This window comes from Oreochromis aureus, linkage group 8 (genome assembly GCF_013358895.1).
Source record: "Oreochromis aureus strain Israel breed Guangdong linkage group 8, ZZ_aureus, whole genome shotgun sequence".
NCBI classification, from domain to species: Eukaryota; Metazoa; Chordata; class Actinopteri; order Cichliformes; family Cichlidae; genus Oreochromis; species Oreochromis aureus.
Window position 1 is genome coordinate 20,700,450 of NC_052949.1, and position 26,036 is coordinate 20,726,485.

At 39.8% G+C, this 26,036-nt stretch overlaps 3 protein-coding genes across 4 annotated transcripts in view; 2 read left to right on the plus strand and 1 right to left on the minus strand.

Moving 5' to 3' along the window:
- The window catches only part of fam20a (FAM20A golgi associated secretory pathway pseudokinase), an 18,249-nt gene extending 12,740 nt beyond the window's left edge, over positions 1–5,509 (plus strand). The window contains exon 11 of the mRNA XM_031739679.2: positions 48–5,509. Within this exon, the coding sequence (XP_031595539.2) occupies positions 48–318 (271 nt within the window). The 3' untranslated portion in view covers positions 319–5,509. The remainder of the gene's footprint in view (positions 1–47) is intronic.
- On the minus strand, positions 4,089–13,853 carry LOC116320111 (cAMP-dependent protein kinase type I-alpha regulatory subunit). 2 transcript variants are annotated; one of them, XM_039616142.1, is made up of 11 exons: positions 13,735–13,853; positions 11,880–12,095; positions 9,668–9,838; positions 9,486–9,577; positions 9,327–9,388; positions 9,181–9,227; positions 8,918–9,076; positions 8,596–8,656; positions 8,237–8,358; positions 6,200–6,281; positions 4,089–5,912 (listed from the first exon to the last, which is right to left on the minus strand). In XM_039616142.1, exons 2-11 carry the CDS (start codon positions 12,051–12,053, stop codon positions 5,740–5,742), a joined length of 1,143 nt encoding a protein of 380 aa, XP_039472076.1. In that variant the 5' UTR covers positions 12,054–12,095; positions 13,735–13,853; the 3' UTR covers positions 4,089–5,739. The 2 variants fall into 2 exon arrangements, with proteins under 2 accessions (XP_039472076.1, XP_031595487.1); XM_031739627.2 differs by having other exon boundaries at positions 13,666–13,815.
- Positions 13,854–15,717: 1,864 nt separating this feature from the next.
- wipi1 (WD repeat domain, phosphoinositide interacting 1) lies at positions 15,718–26,027 on the plus strand. Its single transcript, XM_031739643.2, has 12 exons — positions 15,718–16,234; positions 17,294–17,376; positions 17,780–17,949; positions 18,045–18,141; positions 19,322–19,419; positions 19,522–19,614; positions 19,694–19,764; positions 20,308–20,415; positions 21,651–21,815; positions 21,924–22,031; positions 22,406–22,545; positions 22,772–26,027. The coding sequence occupies exons 1-12, from the start codon at positions 16,158–16,160 to the stop codon at positions 22,891–22,893; spliced, it is 1,332 nt and encodes a 443-aa protein (XP_031595503.1). The 5' UTR covers positions 15,718–16,157; the 3' UTR covers positions 22,894–26,027.
- The last annotated feature ends 9 nt before the right edge of the window (positions 26,028–26,036 follow it).

Here is a 26,036-nt window from a genome sequence, read left to right on the forward strand (position 1 = left end):
CTCTTCTCCTGTTGATCGTGTGCTCTGCCCTGTCCTCTTACCCCCAGGATAAAGCAATCCACACTGCTGAGGCTGCAGCTCCTGGCCCAATCAGAGTTCAGGCTCAGCGATGTGATGAGGGAGTCCCTGCAGGAAGACTCTTTAAGGCCCATCCTGACGGAGCCCCACCTGTTGGCCCTGGACCGCAGGTTGCAGAAGGTTCTCCGAGTGGTCCACCGGTGCGTCCGGAGGCTGGGCAAAGACGAAGTGATCACTAAGGACTTTGTTAAATCCACAGTGACTCCCGAGGCTGCCACAGACGGGACGATGCGAAGGTAACAGAGGATGCGCTCGGCTTCTGGCTGCTCGGGAAGAGACTCGTAAAAATAAGACTCGATATATTTTTAGGAAAAAGCCATGAGTCTTCATCACAGAAGGAAGGAATCTCTGACACCTTCACATGTTTAAATAAAGACCCTGTTTTTCTTTTCTTTTTTTTTTTTAATGAAATAAAATGAAGCTTTGTGAGTGGAAACTAACAGCATCTGATACATAGAGCCACCATTGGCGTTAGTATTTATGAGGCAGAGCTGCGATGCACTGGATCAGCTGTTTTTTTAAATGATTGTTGGTTTACACTGTGGCTGTGGAAAGAAAGCTCTGCGTGTCCGTGACATATAATCAGAAAATAAAGTCTTTATGTGATGACTCTGCGAGTTCTGAGGAGAAGTTATCACCTTAGAGCGGCAGACTGTGTGTGTGCGCGCTCAGACATATGTTTGTGAGAAAAGTGCTACCTATTAAACAGCCACTTAGTTTACTCCACCCTGTTTTCCAGACTTGTAATCCTCCGTCTCATCAGAGTGTTTAAACAGCTTCACAACGTCACCGTCAGCTCCGCCAGGCAAGGACACAGAAACAGCAAACCCAAAGCAATTAGCAAATATACATTTCATTGCACCACACTAATAACTCTCACCCAAGCGGACTTATTCCTGGTATAAATTTGTGAGTGTGAGGTTTTCGTCTGAACATGTCAGAGCTTTGACCCGTTCATTCCCTTTGTTCTCCTCCAACTAACCTGATAAGTCTGTGTTGCTCTGTGATGTAGAGTAAGATAAATAACCACAGCTATTTTTAAGAGACTTTAGAGCCAAGTGGAGTCAGACTTGAGCTTGACAAAGCAGACAGAGTGGCTGATAAGGATCCTTTACTTAAAACAGGCCCTCGAGCACAGGTAAATCCCTTCATACCAAGCATTTATACAATACGCCTTCTCTAAAAGCTTTCAGTGAATGAATGTCTAAAATAAAAGGTTTACCAAAGGAAAGCACAGAGAGGATTTCCAAATAAGCAGTAGTTAAAGTTTGGAGTAATATAAATGTTGGGTCATAGTGCCAAATACAACAATCTAACTTTAAATGTGCTCAGTTGAATAATATCTGCTAAAGACGGAGTTTTAAAAAGCTTCAGGAAAAAACAAATTTATTATAAACTGGATAAAATTCTCAAATGAGGAATGAAGAATTGTATCTGTTGTTTAAATTGTTTAATTGAGGCTTTTGCTTGTTGAGCAAATCAATGTTATTTATTTTTCTGTGCAATACCTCCACCTAGTGTGCAAATTTGATATTGCATCTTTTTGAAAATACAAGGACATGGCTGGCAGGTGCTTTTTTTTAAACTTTTTTTTTAAACTTTACAATTAGATATTTCGAGGTGTTGAATTGCTGGTTGGGTATTTTATGAAATATGAAGAATGACGTTTGGACGCTGGGAAAAACAATAATACAAACAAAGAAGTGCATGCAGACCCAGACAAAAAAGTCACAAAAACAGAAACAGATCTGTCCACCGTTGGCTCCAATTTAATAATGAAATTCTTAAAGCAGTCTTGTAATGATGACATTGTGATGCAGGGAATCTTCCTGAGGAAAACATGTATTTCACAGTTATTTGTCACAGTTAATTAGTATATTCTAATGTCTTAAACTATCCAAGTAATTATTAAAGCACCTAAAGCTATTACACTACAATTATTACAACGATTATACATTGTACTGTGTAAAAGTCTCAAAACACCAGTCATTACTTTATGTTTCACTAGGAAAATGAAAAATAGGTGTAGTGATTTAGTGAAATATGCAAACATACATGTACATACAGTATATAAAGCAAAAGTTTGTACAATTTTATTAAGCTTGAAAGTCAATATTTGTTGTGACCACCTTAATTCTTCAGCATAGCCTGAATCTCTTAGGCAGCTTTCTTTAAATAGTCTTCAGCAGTAGTTCTCCAGGCTTCTTGAAGGACATTCAAAGCTCTTCTTTGGCTGCCTTTTGTTCTGTTCTCTGTGTCAACATGATCCCACACTGCTTCAATAATGTTGCAATCCAGGCTTCAAGGAGGCCGGTCCATGACTGATAGTGTGCACTGTGTGTTTGGGACGTTTTCCCAGCATCGTATGTTTAAGAATTAAACCACTGGCTATCAGATTCTGTCCAGGTGATATTGAATGGTGGATCAAAATCTGACAGTACTTTTCTAAGGTCATAATTCCATCAGTTTTGACAGGATCTCCAACACCACTGGCTGAAAATGCAGCCACAAACCATGACAGAGCCTCCACTGCGATGGCTGTAGACACTCACTGTAGTACCTCTCTCCCGACCTACTTTAAACACCTTCAAGACAATTTGAACCAGAATTTTAAAGCTGGATTCATCACTCCATCAGACCTGTTGCCACTGATTTTAGTGCAGTACTTGTGTAGTTTGGCGGGCCTCAGTTTTTTCTCTTTCTTAAGAACACCTTCCTGACAGCCACACTTCCACTGAGACCATTTCTGATGAGGCTTCAGTGAACAGTATGAGATACACATTTTTCTTCCTATTTCTTATTAGGTCACGTGACGTTCAGATACTGTTCATCTGCTTTTTGAGTCAGCAATGCCTTCTTCTGTCCTCCATTTGTCGAGTTTCCTCAATGTTTTAAACACATTTGACACCATGCTGAGATATAGCAAGTTTCTGGGTAAAAGCTCAGCTTGTTGGTGCAAAAATACTTTTGTACACCTGTCAAACTGTTTTATCTTGGACATTTTTCATTCAGTGAACTAAAGAAATGAGAACAGATTAAAAACAAACCCCCCTAAAGACAGGCTGCTCGTAACAAAATGCCCAGAATCTACAAGATTTTAAAAGTTATCTGTTATGTTGTGTAGACACGACACTAGTCAATCCTTTGAGTTTCAATGATTCACAGGTCCATGTTAAGTGGCTTAAACAAAATCACTCTTCTGAAAATAGTCAGGTATGAGGACTGGACTGGAAATGAGTGATCAAGCAGCCAATGTCTAATGAAGAACCCTGCACAGTATTGCAAGTCTGCAAAGGAAGAAGTCTGAGACAAAGCAGAGTTTCTTTTTTACTATTTTATTGCTTAAACTGCCATCTGGAACAATCTATACCAAAAGGATAAACATCTTTGCACATACAGGAGGTCAAACTAAATACAGGACAGAATAGAAAAAGAATGGTCCTCTTATGGTCTGCAGCTCTCTGTGCTGCAGGCCTAACAAACTCACTGAAGGTCGGGCTAGCAGGAGTGACTGACTTCTACTGTAAGCCCAGGTTAGGTAAGCTAAGGCAAACTGGGACGACTGCAGTGTGGCTAAAAACGTTTTGGACTCAAACCAATGATGCAGCTATTTACACGAAAACAATATTCTGACAGAAAGGTGAAACCCTCACCCCTAACGGAGCCATTTCCCAGATGTGTTGTCAGTGGACACAAATCCACAGGTAAGCCACATCCGCAAGGTTTAACCTGAGGGTTAGGGGCATGATGATCAGATTTAAGCGTGAAGAAACATACACTCACATCCATGAGGTCTTCTCACCAACCTGACTACCCTGCACTCGGCACATAAAATCAAACACACATCTCAGCTGTAAGCGAGTACAAACGCTCTGAATGAGAACCAAAAGAAACATGATTACAGGTCATCTCTGTTAACAGACAGTGATGCAGGAATGTAGAGTTAAGCGTAGAATCCAGAAGTCAACATCATGTGATTTGGTAAAGATTTTTTTTTTTTTGTCCGTTTGTTTTTTTTTTTTTTAAAAAGAAATATTTCATTTTATTATGGCATCTAAATAGTTGTGAAGCAGTTCAGCTAAGGAGTAACAAACCAAATATTCAACAGGGTTCCTGCATCTGCAGGAAGCTGCAGGACTTTTTTTTCCTTTCTTTTTCTTTTTTTAAATACAGACTTCCATTCATACCAGATCACTGGATGCCTAAAACATCATGCCAGGTAAGCATAGAGAACAGGTCACAAGCTACTCTGATGAAAAGACAGCCATCTTTTCAAATAGGCAATAAGCAATGACACTAGTTTTAAATAAATATCCGCTCGCTCTGCCTGTCAACTCGCCTGTGCCGAGCTGTGAAACAGAAATACTTCAGATGTCCTGAAAAATCCTTTAAAACCGCTTTGTATTCCCCGCTTCGATAAACCTTTAATTATCCCTTTGATCTATTTTAAAAAGTTTTTACCCATGACATTTTACACAATACAATTACATACTGTTTCATCAGTTGACAAGAAGAAGCATTTATTTTTACTTTGTGGCACTGGACACCTAAAATAGAATTTATGGAAAAATAAGTGTTTACAAAAAGACAAAGTTCAACATATTTTTTTTTTTAAACAATCACCATCACTCCAAACCATAAGTTTATCATTTAGTCAATGATAATAATATAACTAGGATCATTTTAACTATACTATAACATTTTGATTACAAACCATAGCAGAAGAGTGACCAAGTTATTTGGTATATACTAAAGAAACTGAATACTGAAATACACTTAATACTCTTTTTTTTTTGTCTTCCTTTCTTTTTATTTATTTATTTATTTTCCTCAGAGTAGTCAAGGCAGTTCTTGTATGGTCGTCCTATCGATTAAGATGACTACAGGGTGATAACTACTTCCTGTGTGGAACAGAGCACGCATTGCATTCCCACGGCTATGCATCTTTGCATTGAATGACAGTAATCAAACATTTGGCACTAGCCTGGTAGCTGCACAATAAAAAATATTTGTTGTACAAGCTCTCTCGAACTAAAAGAGACATTGTTTTCTCGTCGTACCAATCAAACGGTAACCAAAGTCGAGCATTAGATCTTCACGCCCTCTACAGTTTCTCGGTTCTGCTCTACTCTGTGTGTGTAGTCAAGCTAATTGATGTCCAAAAAAGAAAAAAAAAAACCAACAACAAAGGAAACTTTTCTTCACTTCAGTCTGTAACAAAAAATAATAATTTTACTGAAAGCGCAATGTAAAGTCTGATTGTCTGTCTCATCAGTCTGAGAACCTTTCAGATCTCCCGCTTCGTATCGAAAAAAATGAAGCTTAATCAGCAAATACATATATAACATAAGTAACATGTGGTGTAACTGTGCCTACAAGGTAGCGTACAGCAGCTGGTACAAGCGCTGGTGAATGGCTAAAAAAAAAAAAAGTCACAGCAGCGTGACTGGTGGGAACAATAAAATGATCTGTGTGTGAAATTAAGAGTGGGAATGGGGGAACTGAAATCAGAAGAAAGTGACAGAAAGCAAAAAAAAAAAAAACCTAACAAAAAACAAAAAAAGAAAAGCACTGGTGGACCCCTGGGTCTGAAAGGAGAGAAGAAGAGGTGGAGAGGGTGCAGCGGGGGGCGGAGAAGTGAGTGAGAGGAGAAACGCTCCCTCAGACAGACAGCGACACAAAGCTGTTGTACTGTTGGATGTTGCGTTTGAGGATGTCTGAGCAGGGACCCAGGACGCGCTCGAAGCGAGGCCGATCGAGTTTGACGCACTTCAGGGGGCCGCGGGCAACCACGGTGGCGGCGCGGGGGCGGTTCATCAGCAGAGCAATCTCACCTGGGGAAAAAAAAACAAAAAAGTGTCACAGACTTAAAATTCAAAATACATGAAACCACCCTTCAGTGTCACACACAGAGACATGTATACAGAAATATAGTGTTGGTCATAGTCACAAAGATCTTGTTTTTCCACCATTTTTAATGCTCCCTATCTTTTTTTGTTACTTAAAATAAAAAACTACTGAGTTAATGGCATGACACATACTTACATACATGCATATATATATATATATATATATATATATATATATATAAAAGACTCCTGTGTAACACTTTAGTTCTTACCAAAGTAGTCTGATGGTCCTAATCTCCCAACTTCCACAAACTCCTCATTCTCTGAGCGACGCTGCAACACAGCTGCAGAGCCCTGAAAACACACAAACATCAGCTTGTTTGGTCCTTAAGCTGCAGGATCTAATGTATGAGTGGAAGACAGCATTTCAATAAAAGTGCTTTTAATACATTGATGAATTAAGACTGCGACTAATGAGTGTTTTAATTGTTTAAAACACTGCTTATTTTGTTCAGTGGTACATTTTTATAAAAACTACCGTAAAGAAAAAACAAAGTTGTAACAACTTCATAACAACCTTAAAACTAAAGATGTCCATGTTGGAATAATGCAGATAAAGAAAAACTAAACTGGAACTGAAATATTCCATAATGAGGGATGTTTCCATTTTTTCCTGTGAATTAACTTTCTGACACTAACGGAGACCTATCATCTGTCAATCACATATATGACCACAAGGGGGAGTGTGTGGAAAACAGAGGTCAACAACTGTAAGCACTAAAGGGGAGATATTGTTCCAGCCACTTATATTTATTCATAGAGCAGCTTTGCATGATTCAGTTTTAAATTAGTCATATTTATCTCATTTTGCAGCTTTGTGTGGCTCATTAGTTTATGTAAATATGGCGGAAAACCAGGAAAAGCAGGAGCAGACAAGGTCATTCAAGTCATTGACAAATGTTTGATAAAGTAGCCATCAGAAATGTAAAATGTTGCTTGCTGCCAGCATTACAAGATATAGAAACCAGGTAACCAAAGGAAGCTGAGCAAAAATTCACCTATGATCCCACCCTCTCCCTGCTAGCATGCTGCTAGCACTGATGCTAAACATACTGGTGTGCACTACCAGCAGCAAGACATACTTTGGCCAAAAAAAAAAAAGAAAAAAAAGATTTCAACTGCTGAATATATTTAAAGTGTTGTCTGGGCGTACGCTGCTGTCACACAGCTCTTTCTGAAGAGGAACTGAAGCCTCCATCGCTCTTAAAGCCGTCAGATTTTGATGAAAAAGAAAGCAGTAATTTAACACTGCTGAACACAAAGCTGCTTAAGTTTGTTTGTGTGACTTTAGGATATGAGCACAATTATTGTGTATCACACAAAAAGCTGTTAAACACCAGAGCTGCACAGGAACCCAGTGTTCGCCAAAGTTAGTTTGGGTCATTTCTGGAATCTGGTTGCTTAAAATAAAGAAAATATGAAAAAGGTCTGCGTGACACCAAGCAAAGCGTTGAAAATACAGCCCACAACTAACCAAACTAACACTTTCATGTATTCCTGTCACCTTAAGAACTGAAAGCTCAGTGAATTACATTAGCCAATCATGTCACCATAGGAAAAGGAAATCCTGTTGTTTCCTAGGGAGGGCTCATGTGACCTAATTAGCTCTGATCCTGAGTACGGTCTGGGGGCAACATAACGATGAGAGACAACCACAAAGTGTAGAAAAAGGGCTGATTCATAACCAACAGAAGTAGAGAAGTGCGTGCTCATGTTATTTTCCGTGTTTCAGTTACATTCAAATGCTGAACAGAAATCCAGCTGAGTGTGTCTTCTCCTGTCCTGCACTTCACACTCACGTACATATTTATCTGTTTCTGTTTTCAGAAAACATTGTGATCAGAAAATATTGAGTTGAAAGACTAACTACAAGGGGAAAACTGCTAACATAGTAATGCACTGCACTGCTGAAATTTAGATTTTTATAGCTGTGAGGTAGTCGAACAAACTCTGCATTCACAAACACTGTGCTGAGAATTTAGCTCTATTCAAAAGTGAAATATCCACACACAAGAAAAGAAGCCACAGAGCGTCTCATGCATGAGTGTCAGCAGCCGTGCACTCTGACCTCACTGAGCTGAATGAGCGCCAAACCACAGATATACAAACGTGTGGCTCAAAAAACAAAATAACGCTTTGAAACTTGAAATATTCTGGAGACAAGTGAGACTAATACTAATATGTCATAAAGCAGTACAACGCGGGACCTTTAATGTGTGTAAAAGGAGACGAATGAATCAAGTGGATACCTCTAAGATTATGAAGAACTCATCTCCAGGCTCTCCTTGCACAACAATCTTTTGTCCATCCTCAAACTGGACAGGCTCCAAGGCATCGGCGACTGTCAGACGCTCCCATTTGTCAAGCGACTCTGAGGAAGGAAAGCAGAGCAAAGCTTAATAATGACAGATAATGATGACAGAATAAAAAACAAACCAAAAAAAAATCTTCTGAAGGCCTGAACCTGTTACTGTTTTTCTTTTAAAAGTGAGATATTTTTAAAGTACTTTTCAGGTTATTTTAATCTCAGCAACAGACACAGGTAATGTGCTTCTCTTCCTCTGCTTTAATTTCTGGTAAAAGGTTAATTTAAAAACAAATAACCCACCTAAAATGGAGACTTTTCTGAGGAATTCCTCATACATCTTCCTCTTTCTCAAAGTGCTTCCCTAAAAGAGAAGGACATTTTTTAAAAGTGTAAATGCTTAAAAAGAAAAACACAAACATAGGGTCAAGAATATGCTGGTGGATTAGAAGTGTGAACATGAGAACGATGGCACACCTATAAGAGGAAATTAGTTCAATACAACAGCAAAAGAAAAAAAAGAGCAAACAGAGAACCTAACGTACAAGAATAGATCAAAAACATTTCAACTTCAAGCTTTAGAAACGCTGGTCTGCATGAATGACGCAGCCGCACATCTCCTCACCATAAGTATTCTCCTGTAGCTGTCTCTGTCGATGCCCCACAGTTTAACGTTGGTCTTGGCTCTGACAGTAGCCGCTCTTGGGGTGCCGTAGATCAGTGCCAGCTCTCCAAAGCTGCCACCTTCCCCTATGCTGGTCACCCATTCATTGTTCACATACACCTACCGGATTGGAAAAGGGACAAACCAAAGTAAATACTTGCAAATGTTAAATGTGATTTTAAATGAGTCATTTAACAGAGCTACTTAACAATCCAAACACTCACATCCATCTCTCCTTGGTCGATGACGTAGAAATTGTCACCTTCGTCACCTGAGGGCATAAAGCCGAGTCAGTTAGCATGACAGAAAGCCGTGCTATGATTTTGGTTAATGCTTTTTTATGATCAATGCTGACAAGCTGTAATCATACCCTGCAGAATAACCGTTTCCCCAGCAATGTAGGTGACTGGAAACATTGCATCAAATATGTCACTAAATAAAGAAAAGAAACAGAGAGGTTAGCCAGTCATCCAAACCATCCCCACGAATATACTTTTTTAAAATTATAAAAAAATATTAAGTCTGGTACCTCCGCTCATTGTCATCCAGGTGTGAGAAGAGAACATTCTTTTCAATAGCTTTGGCCAAGGCAGCCATTGTTTTGTAGTCTTTTGGAATGACCTTAGGAATCCAAAAGAAAGCAGATGTCAGGATGCTGACACAAATATAAATCATATGTGCCGTAGTGTCGTATCTGCTGTATGCATTTACCTTTCTGACATATGAGGCGGCATCCTCCTCTGTGTAAACCTCTGCGCTGAAGGCGCCTCTCCGCCGGCGGCCCTTTACCACGGGGTTCATGGGCGGAGACACCTCTTCATCACGAGAGTCTGAACGGGAACTGCTGGCCTTCTGCTGGTTCTGAATCTGCTTGGCCTCCTCCTAAATAGGAAGGACAGGACTGAGTCAATGAGGGAAACAAGATTTATACAGTCACTACTAATTGTATGATAGAAATGTAATGTAATGTTTTCCTCCAGCATGCAGCAGATGGGTGTGTTCCTCTATTGCAGACACTACACTTTTGATTTATATGCAACTTATTTGGACTGCAGTTCACATGAGGTGAAATCAGTTTGTTGCATTTGGTTGAATCTGAGCACACAAAAAGCCACTGTGTACCCCTACACTCATCCTGTTGTTTCTATGAGCAGTGAAATGATCAATACGTTTTATTGTCCCAGTTCCACTGGCAGTCACATGTGCACAAGCCACACTTTCCCCTTTCCATCGTTCTGAGGTCGATTTTTGCTTCATCACTCCATATAACATTGTGAAATCTATGAGTTCCACTCTCTCCCTTTTGTTTTTGTAAGCTGGACTGTAGCCTTTATGTTTTGATGATTTCAGGGGGTCTGAAAATTTTAATAAAGTCTGAGAGGTTCTGGTGCAGCCCATAATCCAGTTGTTTATGTGTATGCAACAAGATTTTTCATGTTTTTTGTTACAGGCAGTACAACTTTGAAACATATGCATTTCAATAGGAAGTATGTTTCCTGTTTGCACCATGCATGCTGCTGAGACTCTTCAGAAGGAATTCATTAAACCACATTCTTTTTATAACAATAACTAAGTATTGCCCAAAACTGAGGCGCCTAGTGTCTAGAAACACAAAAAAGGACAAAAAAAAAACAGTTTAGAAAAGCAAAATAATTAATATTGTAACTATTTTATGAAATTGTGTTGTCTGGTCTTATTTTAATCATAGAAAAAGAAATATGTTTTTCTATGGGCTGGACAGAAATCTAGACTAGCCATGGGGTTATTTGAAAAAATAAACTAAAAAGAGTCGTCTTCCCCATGCAAATTACATCAACAGTTTCTCTTTTAGATCTACTAGTTTATTTGCATTTGGCAAACCAGATATTTTTAATGTTTTTATTTTGATTCATTATTATTATCTTCTTCTGCTATCGTTATTTTGTTACTCTTCATATTGCCAAGACAATTAAACTCATTCTAAGTAGAAGAAATCATCTCTAAATCACCTCTGAGCTACTCTTGAGGTCTTTTCAGCAATGAAAACAATGAAATGGCACGGCTCAAGAAACACTTTGGAGCCAAGCGTCCGATTACTTTTTAACCTTTTATAATTCAATATTGACAAAAGCCTCATGTGACAGACTGGCGACCTGTCCAGGGTGCACCCTGCCTCTCACCCTGTGGCAGCTGAAACAGTCCACAGCCACACTGCCATGGTGAATTGGATAAGCGAAAGAACATTTTTAAAAAAGGTGGACGAAAGCCTCAAATGTGCTGAATGGTGAATGGAAATAACTGCAATCCTGAAGAAGAAAAAACTGTGAAACTGTCCATCTATATATGATCATGACTACAGTTGAAGAAAATAATAATATAAGGCAAAAAAGATGGTAGCTAAAGTATTATTTCATTTTCCTGTCTCTGGAACATAAAAATCTGCAAAAGATCTGACAGTAACCAAACTACTAATTAATTATTTTACTTTTTCTCTGTTCCTTCAACTGAGCTATTGCTGACTCTGGCTGACAACATTTTACTAATAATTCTCCAAGTGTACACGCACATTTGGTGGGTCTAGAATTTTTTCCACAAAATGTGTTTAGAAAAAAAAGAAAGAAATAAAAGAAAGGGGGAAAAGTATAATATAGGGCTTGTTTGTTTTCCCCCCATTGCATGCTGAACAAATTAAAAACCAAGAACCAACTGTAAATAGAAAAAGGTCAATGTGGGAGGTTAGGTGCTGTCAGCCTGCTGGACCAATAGCTAATCATTCTGCTTTAAAGTGCTATAAATTTTGGCATCACTGTAAGTGACACAAATCAGAAGGTAGGTTACAGTAACTGGCAGTAGTACAGTCCAATACAAGGGTGTAAGATGCCCACCCTTCACTGACAAATGGCTTGCATTTGTCCAAGACACAAACACACATTAGTACACAAACCTTCTCCAGCCTCTCGAAGTACTCCCTGAGGAAAGCCATGGGCCTATCTGGCCTGGAGGTGCACAGCTGGACAATGCAGTCCTTCAGCAGCTGTTGAATGTTGTGTTTCTGCACGTACTGCTCACACTCCCTCAGGCTCCGCTCCTCCTCGCTGCTCGTACTTCCAGATGCCATGACGACAGCTGCAACCCTGCTCTGTGACCTCTAACCTTTGAGCTGAGAGGAAAGGAAAAGAAGCATGATGTCCGATAATCAGCGCACAACACTGAGGACAGAGAGTGACACGGGGTAAAAGAGCCCGAGTGTCTCAATGTGAACTGGACAGACAGAAAAATGTGAGAATGTGAGAAAAATGGAGCCGGAGTGAGAAAGCACAGCATGTTGTTTTTGTCACTATGGAGCCCGAGTGCTCCTAATTGTCTGGAGCGAAAACTGGTCATATGATGTGATCACACACAGGCGCACACAACAAAACTAAAACAAGCACACCGTTTTTCTTGGTTTTATTTACACAAAACAGTTTAAGTTTTTTTTTCCCCCAGACTGAATTAAGCCCTCTATCAATGAGAGAGCAGCTGGCTAAGGCTGAAACATTATCATAGAGAAGGCCTAAATTTAGACGAATGGTGAAATGTGAAACAGGCCAAAAGCAAGCGCACATGATTGAGGTTTCAACATTTCACGCCACAATACTGCTGCTGAGCAAAACAGCCTGACAGCTCCTTAGATCATCTGATCAGCCTCTGTGATATAAGTTTCTTCAGACAGCTCTGAGCTTGATCTGGCTATGTAGTCTAAATCTGGAAGGCCTCTAAAGTCCTGATGTAACCCATGTCTGCCATTTAGAGGGATAAATGAGTAAACAAGTCCTGCGGAGTGAGAGTACAATCTATTCTGTGCCTGCAAGTGTATCATGCATGTGCATCAGTATAATAGGATTCGGATAATTTCTAATCTGACAAGGCCCAGGGGAGATTACTAGCCATGTTATCAAAGATGAAGCTCGCACAGCCGTTATGCACAACTAACTACGCTTGTGGTGGAAACTTGGCAGGCTTGCTTTAATCTAAACCCAGCACAGGAATAACTATGTGGTAAACGATACTGTTTTCGGACCAGGTGGTATAAATTAAGAGCTACGGCAACCTCTACTAGGAGAGCTCTCCTGTCTTATGTAATAAGAAAGTCTTACTTTATTTGAAATGTCTTAAAATAGTTACATTTATATTTAAATGTTGATTCTTTGAATCAGCTACTATCCTGCAGCATCACCTAAAACTAACTATGCAATTAAACAAAACAACAGCGATGCACAATGACCTTGCTAAACAGCAGACAAATGAGCATAGATGAAGATGGATTGTAATAACGCATTTAATGGTTTAAAAAGTGGGGAAATACTACCACCGTTAGAGTCAATATGAAGCAGATGCCCCGTCTGTAACACTGTCTAGGTCAGGAAGGCTTCACGAGAAAGCTGACGGCTGCAGTCAAGTAACTTAAACGAGCAGATTAATGCTAATAAAACGAGCAACCCCACATATGAAGAAGCAGCAGAAAACCCCTCAAATGAGCAACACGCGTATCAGAGGTTTGCTAAACTACCTTCGGCCTAGTTTATGTATGTCAGGTTTGATGCCTAGCTCGCTAGCTCCGTGCAAAGGCAAAGCGCTCCTCCAATGACGCCATCTTGAGTTCTAGCATAAACAAACGAGAGACGGAGGAAACAAATTTCACCTATACAGAGGTCATATGTTCCGCGAACCAAAACAACACGAGTACTCACAAGAAACGGTAAAATCCTGCCGAGCCCTTAAACTGAGACTCGGAATGTAAGATATTTCTCAAAGCGCACCGTTAGCAGATCCTCCTCCTCTTTTCGATTTTTTTCCCCGAGCCCTGGACCGCTGCCCCACCGGATACGGCTGAGAACCAATCAACAGCCGTCACTGACGTCAATTCTCCTCGTTCTGACATGTGAGCCGGTAACCCGTGGCAACCTTAAAGGAGACCGCACGGAAATCGTGACGTCAAGGAAAAGGCAAAGAAATCGATTAATATTTGATTTCAAAAAGTGGTCGTGGTGGCAAAAGCCACAACACTACAAACCCCAGCTACAAGAACAAGTCTTTCATTTAACTTGTAACGGTAAACAACTTTAAAGAAGTAGTATCAGAAGCTGAAGCAGCTACTCATTAGGGAGAAAAATGTCTCATATGAATGTTATTCGTTATATTTACAGATATAGTGTCATACCTTATTGGGTAATTCAGTAATACTGCATGTATTCCACAGATGATATTGTGATAGTGATCTATGGTGAGAGTACGGAGCAGGTGGAAGAGAGTACGGAGAGGTGACCATATAATCTGGAGGAAAGGACAATGAAAGTCAGTGAATAAGAGGACAGGTGTAACAGTGAAACTGCGAGGAGCAGAGATAGTGAAGCTAGAGTGAGTTTAAATAGCTGGGGTCAACCATCCAAGGCAAAGGACAGTGCAGAAGAGAGAAGAAAGGAGTGCAGGCAGGGTGGGGTGGGTGGAGATGAGTGTCAGGGATGATTTGTGACAGAAGGAGCAAGAGTGAAAGGGAAGGTTTACAAGATGTCAGTGAAACCTGCTATGATGCATGATTTGGAGATGGTGACAGAGACAAAAAAGACATGAAACTGAGCTGGATGTGGCAAAGGTGAAGATTTTTAATGGGAGTGACCAAGATAAACTAAATTAAATGCTATTATATGCTGAACATGGAGCTGCTGCTGGGCAGGAAGAAAAGGGAAAGGCCTCAGAGGAGGTTCATGGATGCGGTGAAGGAGAGCATGCAGAGGGTTGGTGTGACAGGATGCTAGGGATAAGGTACAACGGAGGGAGATGATCTGCTTCGGCAAATTTATTTTATTTATTATTTATTTAACAAGATTACTCCATGAAAACATTGCCCTGAAATAAAATCAGTGAAATGTTCATACATGTTTGGGTACTGACATCACTTTCAGGTCACATTTGTATATAACCCTTATTTCAGTGGAATCGTGTCTCACTTTAATAAGTTTTTTTTAAATAAGAAATTTATTAATTAATAGGTTTCCTGTTTCCAAACTCTGTTGCTGTTTCTTTTGCAAGACTGGGCTATTTATTCACTATTTCAACATCAGTTAAGTATTTAAAAGTCTGAAACTGATGCCAAGTGTGCCACTGAATTTGAAAGCTCCTGCTGTCAAAAAGAAAACAATTCTCTTATTATCATATATTAAATTAAAGCAGGAAGTCTGCACTTCAACTGCATCTAGACGTGGCTCAAACAGCCAACAATAATGACTCAGTAATGTATTGCACATCCAAGTTTTTAATTTACATTTTTATTTTTGTAAGCATGATAAACGAACATAGACACAACAGAGATGAACAGCCACCGCAAGTAGGAACTGAAAGAGGAAAGACTTTCTTTGGGTCACAGTTTTAGCCTAATAGTAAAAGCTTTAAACTACTTAATCTTTTGTTTGTTTTTATGGTTAATTAGTTGTTTTAAAACCTAAATTCACGTCAATGCTTTAAATCGAAACTTTGAAATAGAAATATTTTCGTATAAGAATAAATTAAAAATGTTCTTACAAAAAATATTTTTAGTAGTATATTTAATTTCATATTATTTTGTTTTTTGTTTTTTAAAGTAAACTATTACCAAAAATTGGATACTGTAATTGAAGCTGTTTGCGTTTCACTGGGTTTTCATCCAATCAAATCATCAAAACAATTCCTCGTGACAAGACTGAAAGCAAAACTGGCCAATCACCAGTTTTTCCTCTTAAACGAGCCGCTCGGTTGATTGATAGCTGTTTGCTAAAACCGTTCACGGGCTTTTATCAACTTGACCAATAGAAAAACCAGAGAGGCGTGCAGACGTATGGCTGGAAAGCCAATCACGATGTACCTCTGGGTGACGCATCCTCCCATCAGCTGTTTTTGTTTTCCTGTGTGAACACTGGAAGTTAATAACACAATAATAACAACGAGAGTGTAGACTCTCCGAAGTGAAACGGTCGTCAGTGGGCTGTTCCTGTTTATCTTTGCTCCCGTTCCGGTTAGCCATAGCAGCTCACGCTCCTGTTTAGGATGTGCACCATCTGAACCAGCCTGCCCGGACATTCCTGTCCCCGAAGAGTGTGAGCGTGGCGCTTACAGTCGGGGAGCAGCAAAAGGGGAAGCGGGCTCCGGCGGGGATCGACCCGGGCCCAAGGCCTCCGACCTCTAGAGGAGGGGGAATTCAGCTGCTGGGATGGAGTCACCGGATTTATCCGACGACCCCGGAGTGCATCGAGGTTTCATCTGTGCCTCGTTTAACCAGGACACCACGTAAGCGACCTGCGAGCTGGGCCCTGCATGAACTCAATCTTCTTGATACACCTGACCGTTGCATAATTATTTTCAGCTGCATTTCTATAATGTGGTTTAGTTTCTGACGAGACATTTTTTGCCGCAAAGTCTTTGAGCGCATGCAAAATGGAGTAACCTTTTTGTGTGCACCATTTAAACTTCTAGACGAGAGTCCCATAGAGCTGGATGTGAAGTAGGCCACTGTGTTAATCTTAAAGGCCCATTGCACTTTAGACTAGTCTTTTAGTATTATAACCAAACTTGTAGTAACACAGTTTAACAGTCTCTTGCTTACACTTCCAGTCAACGTGCAGTGCTATTTGTTAATAATGAAAATAAACGGAGCTTTAAGAAAAATCTGCTTTACAGTATCCCATACTGAACCAAGAATTCACAAACTGTGTCTACTTAAACAAAGAACTCCTTTGGGTATGCTTCAGGCTAAACAGCCAAATAAACCTGCTGACCACAATGCTATTGTGCTCCTCTCATCTCCAGCTGAGCTAGGAAGGCAGGCATCTTTATGGAAATTAACCGCTTTTAATGGTATTCGCTTTAAGGCTTTGTTGCCTAAGCATGATAATGACTCAGGTGCCAAAGACTTCTGGACATAAACAGATGTTTGCCTGAAATTCTTTGTGGCAGGCTTAAGCTGCCCTAGGCCTAACAAAGTAGTTCTGTGATCTGATAACCATGTCCTAACCCTGTTGTCAGTTATGGTCATGCTACTATTGCATCATGGACAATGATGGGTTAGTTATCAGTAGAGCTGTAAGGAAGTCAACTCAGGCCACAGTGTATTATTTTCTTACCTAGAAAGTAGCTATTACAGCATTTGTATCTATGATCCATTATAACCCTCACAATGGTTTACAGTATTATACTAGTGACCGTATGTGTGTGTTGGTGTATAATACTAAAAACCTTATTTTTTTAAGGTATTCCAATGTATCCAACTTAAATTAAAGGCAGATGGTATACTTTGTAACTACAGTGTTACTAAAAAAAGCTCTGTATTTGGGTGTGCTTCCATTGTAGCTCTCTATCAGTGGGCACTAAGACTGGCTACCGGCTCTTCTCAGTCACAGCTGTGGACAAACTGGACTGCATCCATGAAGGGGGTAGGAGTGACACTGTTCTTCACTCTCTTTAATCAGCAAACAAACAAACATGCATACTGCCCCCTAAATATGACACGAGTACACAGTGACAGAAGTCTGCAGAGCATAGTTTGAGCTGTGGTCATGTTCACCTTAATTTAGGTTGTTCAAGTCATGTTTAGTCTGATGTGCGAGGTAGGTAAACGCAGACAGAGGCGCTTCTTCTTTTTTTGTACCAAAAGGCTGCCACAAAGACTGGCAGCGAGTCCGATACAGGTCAAACCATTCTCACAGCTCACAAATAGATGGGATATTGTTCACTGTGAATGTACTATGAATGAATTTTGACATGAGGTACTTTCCATAACTTCTCTGAGTAGAAGTATACAAGTATTCAAGAGATTCATCTGGTTTTTCTTCCCAGTGGAGTGTCCAGATGTCTATATAGTGGAGCGACTGTTCTCCAGCAGCCTGGTGGTTGTGGTCAGTCTGTCCATGCCACGACGAATGAACGTCTATCACTTTAAGAAAGGCACGGAAATTTGTAACTACAGCTACTCCAACAACATCCTCTCTGTCAGGCTCAACAGACAGGTAAAAACAAGAGCGACAGCTTTGCATACCCCTTTATCATCGTGGTTGGTGCTGATAATTACATGTTCTTGTGCTCGTGTCGCTTTCAACGTCAGCGGCTCGTGGTGTGCCTCGAAGAGTCGATCTACATCCACAATATCAAAGACATGAAGCTCCTTAAGACGCTGCTCAACACACCCACCAACCCCTCAGGTAAACTACAGCTTTTGGAAGAAATTAAAGCTTTGCCTGCTGAAACATAACCAAAAAAAGACAACTGTTACAGAGACAGACTGATGTCCAGATGTCGCCAAGTCGCTCTGTAGGCTGAAAGACACTGAAGCATTAGTAATAGTACAGCACCTTTAAAATCTCTTCACAAAATTTTTTAATGAAGGCAAAAGAAGGATGCTCAGAAGGTAAATGAAAATAGAAAGCCAGTCTGCAATCGCAAACAATAATAGATTAAAAAAAAGAAGATAAAACTGATACAAGAAAAAGGGGCATAGAACTGAATGCAAAATGTCAGTAGAAAACGAACAAAAATAATATCAGAAAGGCAAACAGACACATCACATAAAACCTGGTCTATAAAAAAATGTTTTCAGAAAAGATCTAAGGGAAGTCAATGAAGCTGCGAGCCACAAAAGCCGAGAGGCCCTGATGGCAGACATATGGTCACCTTAGAACAGCCAGAAAGGGCTCAGCTGAGATTTTAAGGTTGCCATACTGTTTATGAAGGCTGCATACAGTTCAGATGGGATCAGCATGTCTTTTACGTAGCCTGCCCGGGATTCCAGTTGGCTTTAAAGGTGATTAAGTGATTAAAGAGAGTGTTAGAAGTTACTGTGTGCAGAGAAAATAAATGCAGCTACAATTTGGTTAGACATTATGCTATCCAATGCAATGAAATTTATGCATTTTGTGACACTTGAATGATATATGGGAATATTTGGGGGACTGTGAGCAAAAGTATTATCATATACATGTGTATTAGCTGTGTAATTAATCATGCAAGTGGAGTTTACATTACTTTTTTGACTGAAAGCCACTGTGGATAGATTTTTAACTTACAAAACAAGCAGACAACAATCATAAAGTCAGCAAATGGACTCTGTCATATCAATACTGATTAAATCTGACAAGGCGCTTCAGTTCCTGTAACAGTGATAAGAATTTTGCATTTCATAGGCTTTCCAAAGCACTGTGTTTAAAAAAGCATGCAACAGTTGCTTGATCCAGTATATTCACTGACCCAACAGCATTATTCTTTATAAGTAATAAGTCAGATTAGATAATGCACGTTAGCTCCAATAGGCAAAAAAGCCAAATCATTGATTATGAAAAGAAAAAAAAAAGATAAAATACTAAATAATCCTCATCTCCTTTATAGGTCTCTGTGCACTCTCCATCAACCATGGCAACTCCTTCCTGGCGTATCCTGGTAGCGCCACCATGGGAGAGATCACAGTCTATGATGCCAACAACCTGGTGAGGCAACAAAGGAAAGAAATGCAGCTGTTTTCATGTCACCTGGAAACCCCATGGGGGAAAAGAGCAGCCTTGTGTTAAAGTACATTGTTGCCCCTTTAGAGCACTGTGACGCTGATCCAGGCCCATGACAGTCCCCTGGCAGCTCTCACATTCAACGCCTCCGGCACAAAGCTGGCTAGTGCTTCAGAGAAGGTGAGGGCTTGATTTCCTTTTTCACCTTCCTTCTCTTTTGTTACACATCAGTCCCTCCTGACCAGGCTTTCCTCCACAGGGTACTGTCATCAGAGTCTTCAGCATCCCTGAAGGACAGAAGCTGTTTGAATTTCGCCGAGGCATGAAAAGGTTATTACTCTTCTTTTCTCGTAGTTTAGGCATTAAGTACTGACCAGCAGTCAAAATTGAAAAAAAATAAAGAAAAATCAGTGAACAAACATGATTCATAATGTAGGAAAGAGGTTTAATAAATTTCTCGTGACATGAACGTGAGCAGTGCAATCTGGTAATACTCACCAGTTACATGTTTTGGTGAGTAAGATACTTTACTGATCTTCTGCTCAACAGTCAGTGATACATGGCTGTGAATGTGCTAAGTAGGTTCCAGTGTCAGTGACTGACTAACAGTAATGTGAGTGGTGGGGTCAAGGAAACATTACACTGTAAGATAGTAAGGAGGCTGTCATACACAGCGTTTCAACACTCACACTGCTGTGACCGGACTGTGTGCAAAGGTTTGCAGAGTCATTTCTTATCTCAGACAAATATCCTTAAAGTCAAAGTCATGCACGGGCTTTAATAATACATCACTGTAATGTTAGTTTTGGATTACTTAAAAGAAATTAAATCTCACTCTTTTGTTTCTTTTTCTGTTTCCTGTGTGTGTTCCAGATATGTTAGTATCAGTTCACTGTCCTTCAGTGCAGATGCACAGTTCCTGTGTGCCTCCAGCAACACTGAGACGGTCCATATCTTTAAACTGGAGCAGCACAGCCCAAGGTTGACTCTCTCTTCCTTTTTCAAGCTTCTTTTTTCAGTCACTCACTATGTAATTTTGAAAAAAAAATGTGTTGAGAATAATATTAACCCTATAATCCTATTATATAAAGTCATATGTTAATTAATGTAAATATTCACAGTCACTTTATTAGGTACATCTAAAAAAGTAGTTGGCACAGGATTGGACCCAGTTTTGTCTTCAGCATTAATTCTTAATGGCAGAATTTCAACAAGGTGAACAGCAGGGTCAGGGTGTTTCTGTGTGGGGTTTGCATGTTCTCCCTGTGTTTGCGTGGGTTCTCTCCAGACACTCTGTCTTAATCCCACAGTGCAAAGACATGCAGTTAGTGGGTTTAGGTTAACTGGTGATTCTAAATTGTGAGTGCAAATGGTTTTCTGTCTCCAAGTGTTAGACTGGGGACCTGTCAAGGGCGTACCCTGCCTCTTGCCCTAAAACCTGCAGCCTTGTATTGGATAACCAGAAGATAATGGATGGATGCTGAAAATATTCCTTAGGTCTTTTGGAGCATATTGACATAATGGTATCACACAGCTGTAATTCTCCTGTTGGTCACATCCCAAAAGGTGTGAGGCTGGAGGCCATGTGAATACAGCAGACTCCCTGTCATGATCAAGAAAGGGATGGCTTGAGCTTTGAGATATAGGGTTTTATTAGACAGTGGTGTACCGTGTATAGGGATGTGCATGCTCAGTAACAATACTTGGGTAGGCTGAGTAGCATTTAGATGATGCTCAGTTGTTTCTAAGGGACCCAAAGCTAGCCAACAAAATACTCCCCCACACCATTACATGTGTGGAGGAGTATTTTCTTGGCTAACTTTGCCTAAACCATTGATAAAAGGTAGGAGGAATCCATGTTTTTGTGGTGTTTATGCCAAATTCTGACCCTACCATCCAAATGTTTCAGCAGAAATTGAGACACATCAGATTTCTGATAATAAACCATTGTTTAGATGAGTATTATCCTGCTTCACCATTACTATTATTTTATTTTGCATGGGGGACTCACTGATAGTTGAGATGCTTTTGTCTCAAACGTTGTTGTATAGAGTAAATGAATGCCTAGCCCTCTCTGCTGTGTTATTATTAAAAACAGCACTTTTTTCTAAGTCTCATTGCTCCATTATATTATAAAAACTGTTATCTTTAGTAGTAATTTATTCATGTTAAATGTTTTCTTCTCTTTAACTACAAAGCATCTTGTTTGATTTCAGCCAAGAGGAAGAGTCCCCTACATGGTCAGCATATGTGGGGAAAATGTTCACAGCAGCCAGTACCTACTTACCCTCTCAGGTATCTGACATGATGAATCAGGACAGAGCCTTTGCCACAGTGCGACTCAACATGTTCGGTCTGAAGAACATTTGTGCCCTCGCTACGTAAGAGAACTACAACTATACAGGTATATTAAAAAGAACAAGTCTGTATCTGTGCAGGTTCATTTATATTGTGTGTGTGTGTGTTGTTTTTGTTGATGTTGTTGTCAGGATTCAGAAGCTTCCTCGCCTGCTTGTGGCATCTTCAGATGGGTATCTTTACATCTATAATGTGGATCCACAGGATGGAGGCGAGTGTGTCCTTGTTCAAAAGCACAGGTGTGTATATCTTAGTGGGATGTACAGGTTATAAATATGGCAGGAAATCCTAATTCTAAATTAAAATGTACACTTATTTTGGTTCCCTTTGACTTACTCTAACTAAAAAGTTTAAGTTTAAAAACATCTTGAGGCAGAAAGAAAGGTGAAGATGAAGATGTAATCATGTGCACTATAATCACATGTTGGAGCTGAAAAGGCTTGAATGCCCTGTTTTTGTGTCTGTATGCATTTAAACAGTTGTCCATTTCCTTACTTCCATACTTTTCCATCTTTTGTTGCGGTTTAAAAATCTCACATTGTTGTGTATTCCTGTTGTCACATTACCTTAGGTGTTAAATCGTATTCAGCCCATTTCTTCCATGCTTCCTCAGGCTCTTTGAGTCCAATGAGGAGCAGGGGGACCAGAAGGAAGAGGAGAACCCAGAGGATGTCCCTCCACAGCCAGCTAGCCAAACATATGCTGCCACTGTGGCTCTCCCCACGACCGCACCCTCCTCCACCACTCTAATGGGTAAGATTTAAGGCTGGCATTTTAAAATGAGCATAGTCGGCATACTTTATGTTTAATGGCTATTAAACACAGCTGTAAATTGTGTGTGTATGTTCAACCCTTAGTATTGTTGTCAAGTGACTCCTGTTTAAATGAAGCTTGTTTCTTTATAGTTAAAACCCTGGCCATCCAAATATGATCAGAAATATTTGAAATCTTAAAATGCTCTTTCTTTGCTTATTTCCAGGCTACTCCGAAGACGGTGGAGCTCAAAGGGGTGAAGTCATCCCCGAGCACGAATTTGCTGAGGGCCCCGTTTGTCTGGATGACGAGAATGAGTTTCCTCCGGTCGGAAACCAGAATAACTGACCAAATTCCCCAGGGTACCCTCCCTGCCCCTGCCCCTGCACACAAACCAGACTTACCTGTTTCTAGTAGGAAGGTTGGACAAAATATTCCTAATGTGTTGCGACATTGTGGCTTCCCAACCCTCTCACAAGTTACCCTGCACACCTAAAGTCAAATCTTGGAAGGATATTACCTTCTGGTATTTCTGTATTTTGTGTACCCATTGTTATTTGTAAAGGATATAGAAAAAAACACTAAAACAGAGCAGAAGGTCCATTCGTCCTAAAGAAAAAAAACACCAACAGAACATTTGTTCTTTAAGTCAAAGGCTGTCTGAACCATCCTAATGTTAACTCCCATATACTACCACTAACAACAGTGTTTAACATGTTGAAATAATCACTGTGCACAGCTAGAAATTCTGACTTTTATACTACTGTTGAATATATGTATTGTCCAATAACAAATCATTACTATGGTAGCAACCTAAAGAGCAGGTAAGTAGTATGAGCTGACCCACAATACTTAAGCTCAATAATATCCAGGGGTTAAAATAACAAAAATGCTCCTATGGCCTCAGTCACACTAGGAAAAAAAATAGGCAATCTCTAGTGGTTTTTTGGGACCAAATACAAATTGCTGACCAACTGGTCACGCAGAGGTTGAGTGTACAGTACCCTCAACCTCTGAGCGATCGCTTTTGATTGCAAGGCATTTGCACAGGTCGTCTGGGGGGAGGCAACTGCCTCCAAATTATTTCAGTTGAACTCAAGATTGGCAAAGATTTCCAAATAATTGCCAGCTTATTTATAAATGCCAATAGATTGCCAAAATGTTGCAGTAAGTTGCTGCAAGCCGGAGTCAGTCTGCACGGATGAGCAACTCGTCTGCACCATCATGCTTAGTTCTCCAAGTGAGGATACAATGAATCACGTCAGTGTCAGTTACAAAGAGTTGTGGTGGGCAATTCACTGCAAGCTGCACTGAATTTAATGCTGCAAAGCATGTCTTATGTTCAGACCTTCAGAAGGTTGGAGGAGAACCACATATGAGGATACAGCTTGTTATCCTTTTTACAGTGAGTTACAGTGTTTAATCACATTTCAGCGTTACCTTTTCTCAGCAGCGTGCACACAGAGCAAGATTCATTTTTCTTTCTTTCCCTTTCTTTCCTTCCCTCGACAGACACTAATACATACATTACATGTGTCTGTCAAAATGGAGCTATTAATGGGACTGTGCTAGTGTATTATAGCAGTGTCTGAATGTTATAGTACGTTAGGATTAGTTAAATTAATATTTTATGCGTAACATTTATTAACAGATGCCTTAATTCAAGGTTTTCTAACTGTGGGATGTGAGACAGCAGCCCTGGTGCATAACTCCAATTCAGGTTCACAAAGTGTACATAGGTTTCAGGTATATGAAGGAAATGTTTGCAGTCAAGTAAATGTCTGGATAAAATCTGGGCTCCACCTGAACCTCAGTTCTCAGGACCACACAGTCCCCAGTTATTCATAACAAAATAAGAGATCACCCTCATTCTTTTAAAGTCTGAACAATTAACTTAAGACAGAAAATTGAGCGTTTATTGACCCTTCTAACGCTTTAAAATTAATTAAATATTAATTTTGATATGAGTTTTAATTTGTATCATGCTTACCACATCTGTTTTTTTCTTTGCAATTTATTTCTTAAAAAATATGTTGTGGAATTTTTTCAGGGGGGAAAGAAATCACACTGATGATGTAAGATTCTCAAAAACTCATGTATCAAGTTTGACATACTAAAAGTTAATGTTTTATAGCATAAACATGTTGATTCTCCTTCCGCCTTCTCTCACTTTTCTCAACTGTCACACTGTTTTCAGAGCAAAACGTGCCTGAAACATGAATTCAAACTGCATTGTGTTGTTATTACATTTCTGGTATCCTCATTTTTGAGACACACAATTACATTGCTCTTGATATGATGCTGGTCATTAATGGAATGAATTAGCTGCAGCTGTTTGTTTATAAATTTATAACGTTTTCCCAGTCCACTGGTGCTGAGTCCGCCCCTGGCTCCGGTAGGACTGACTGAGGACTGAGGTAGACGGCAACAGATTTCAATTAGGGTATTACTGCAAACAGATTGCGCTTAAGTGCCAACTTAACCCTGCTCAATCAAAAATTTATAGCAGACTGACTTCGTCTTATTACTGTTTTATCCCAGTTTTATTGCCAAATCGACGCACCAAAGTTGGTTTAAAGGCGGCAGCTGACCATCGCTTCAAAATGATCCGTCTTTGAAGCGACCATTTCAAAGGCAATAACACTGCAAGTTAATTGCATACAGGCATACTTTTTTTTCCGCACAGCAGTCTCCGACCACTGGTTTCCCTAGTGTGACTGGACCCTGGGAGGTATGCTTAAAACTCACCTAAGATTTTACTTCTTAACAAGCCAAGTGCAATGTTAAGTCTTAGGACATTTATCAGGGCCATTCCTGTGTATGGGGCCCCAGAACTTTTCAATCAAGTGGTCATAAAAATGTATGATACCTCAGGAGAGACAAGCAGTAGTTCACTCACAAAGAAATTATAGATAGATATTATATGATACACTATTTAAATCACAATACATGCCATAAGTATCATATGACTTGCCGATGCAGCTGTGATACTAATTATGGTAGCAATACACGAGACTGAAAAATCCTGCAGAGTCACAAATGTAACCTGATAAAATATTTTGCTCTGTGGGTGCAGCAGTCGACAGCTAAATGCAAAACCTGGGACGAGCTGTACACGACAAAGCTACAGGTCCATTGATTTCAGTGCAACCCTGAAAAACTTTTTATTTACTTAATAATTCTGAATATGTTAACATATAAGTCAAGTTATTTTTACATTAATGTATTAAGTATCCTTTTTGTGTAATGTGTTACACATCAACACATAGACCTAACATGCGTAAAATATATGTTAATGGGTTTTTACAGTGTATAATGTGTATATAACATTTCTTTATAGTACTGTTGTAATAAGTAACATAGTAATATGACTTGCCAGAAGGTGGCGCTGTTAGGGCACCTGTAAGCTGCATTGAGCTGTTCAATACTGGACATTTACACCAGAGACTCATTAAACCTCAGAAATGATTTGACCTCTGCAACAAGTTTTG

What these genes read in the sequence shown, in the direction of transcription:
- LOC116320111 (XM_039616142.1), bottom strand. Translation starts at nt 12,053, where the DNA reads ATGGCATCTGGAAGTACGAGCAGCGAGGAGGAGCGGAGCCTGAGGGAG. An exon ending in CTGGATGACAATGAGCGGAG is followed by an intron (nt 9,389 to 9,485) that starts GTACCAGACTTA and finishes TTCTTTATTTAG; the next exon opens with TGACATATTTGATGCAATGT. An exon ending in AGTTCTTCATAATCTTAGAG is followed by an intron (nt 6,282 to 8,236) that starts GTATCCACTTGA and finishes GTGTGTTTTCAG; the next exon opens with GGCTCTGCAGCTGTGTTGCA.
- wipi1 (XM_031739643.2), top strand. Translation starts at nt 16,158, where the DNA reads ATGGAGTCACCGGATTTATCCGACGACCCCGGAGTGCATCGAGGTTTC. An exon ending in TGGCTAGTGCTTCAGAGAAG is followed by an intron (nt 19,615 to 19,693) that starts GTGAGGGCTTGA and finishes TTTCCTCCACAG; the next exon opens with GGTACTGTCATCAGAGTCTT. An exon ending in GTCCTTGTTCAAAAGCACAG is followed by an intron (nt 22,032 to 22,405) that starts GTGTGTATATCT and finishes ATGCTTCCTCAG; the next exon opens with GCTCTTTGAGTCCAATGAGG.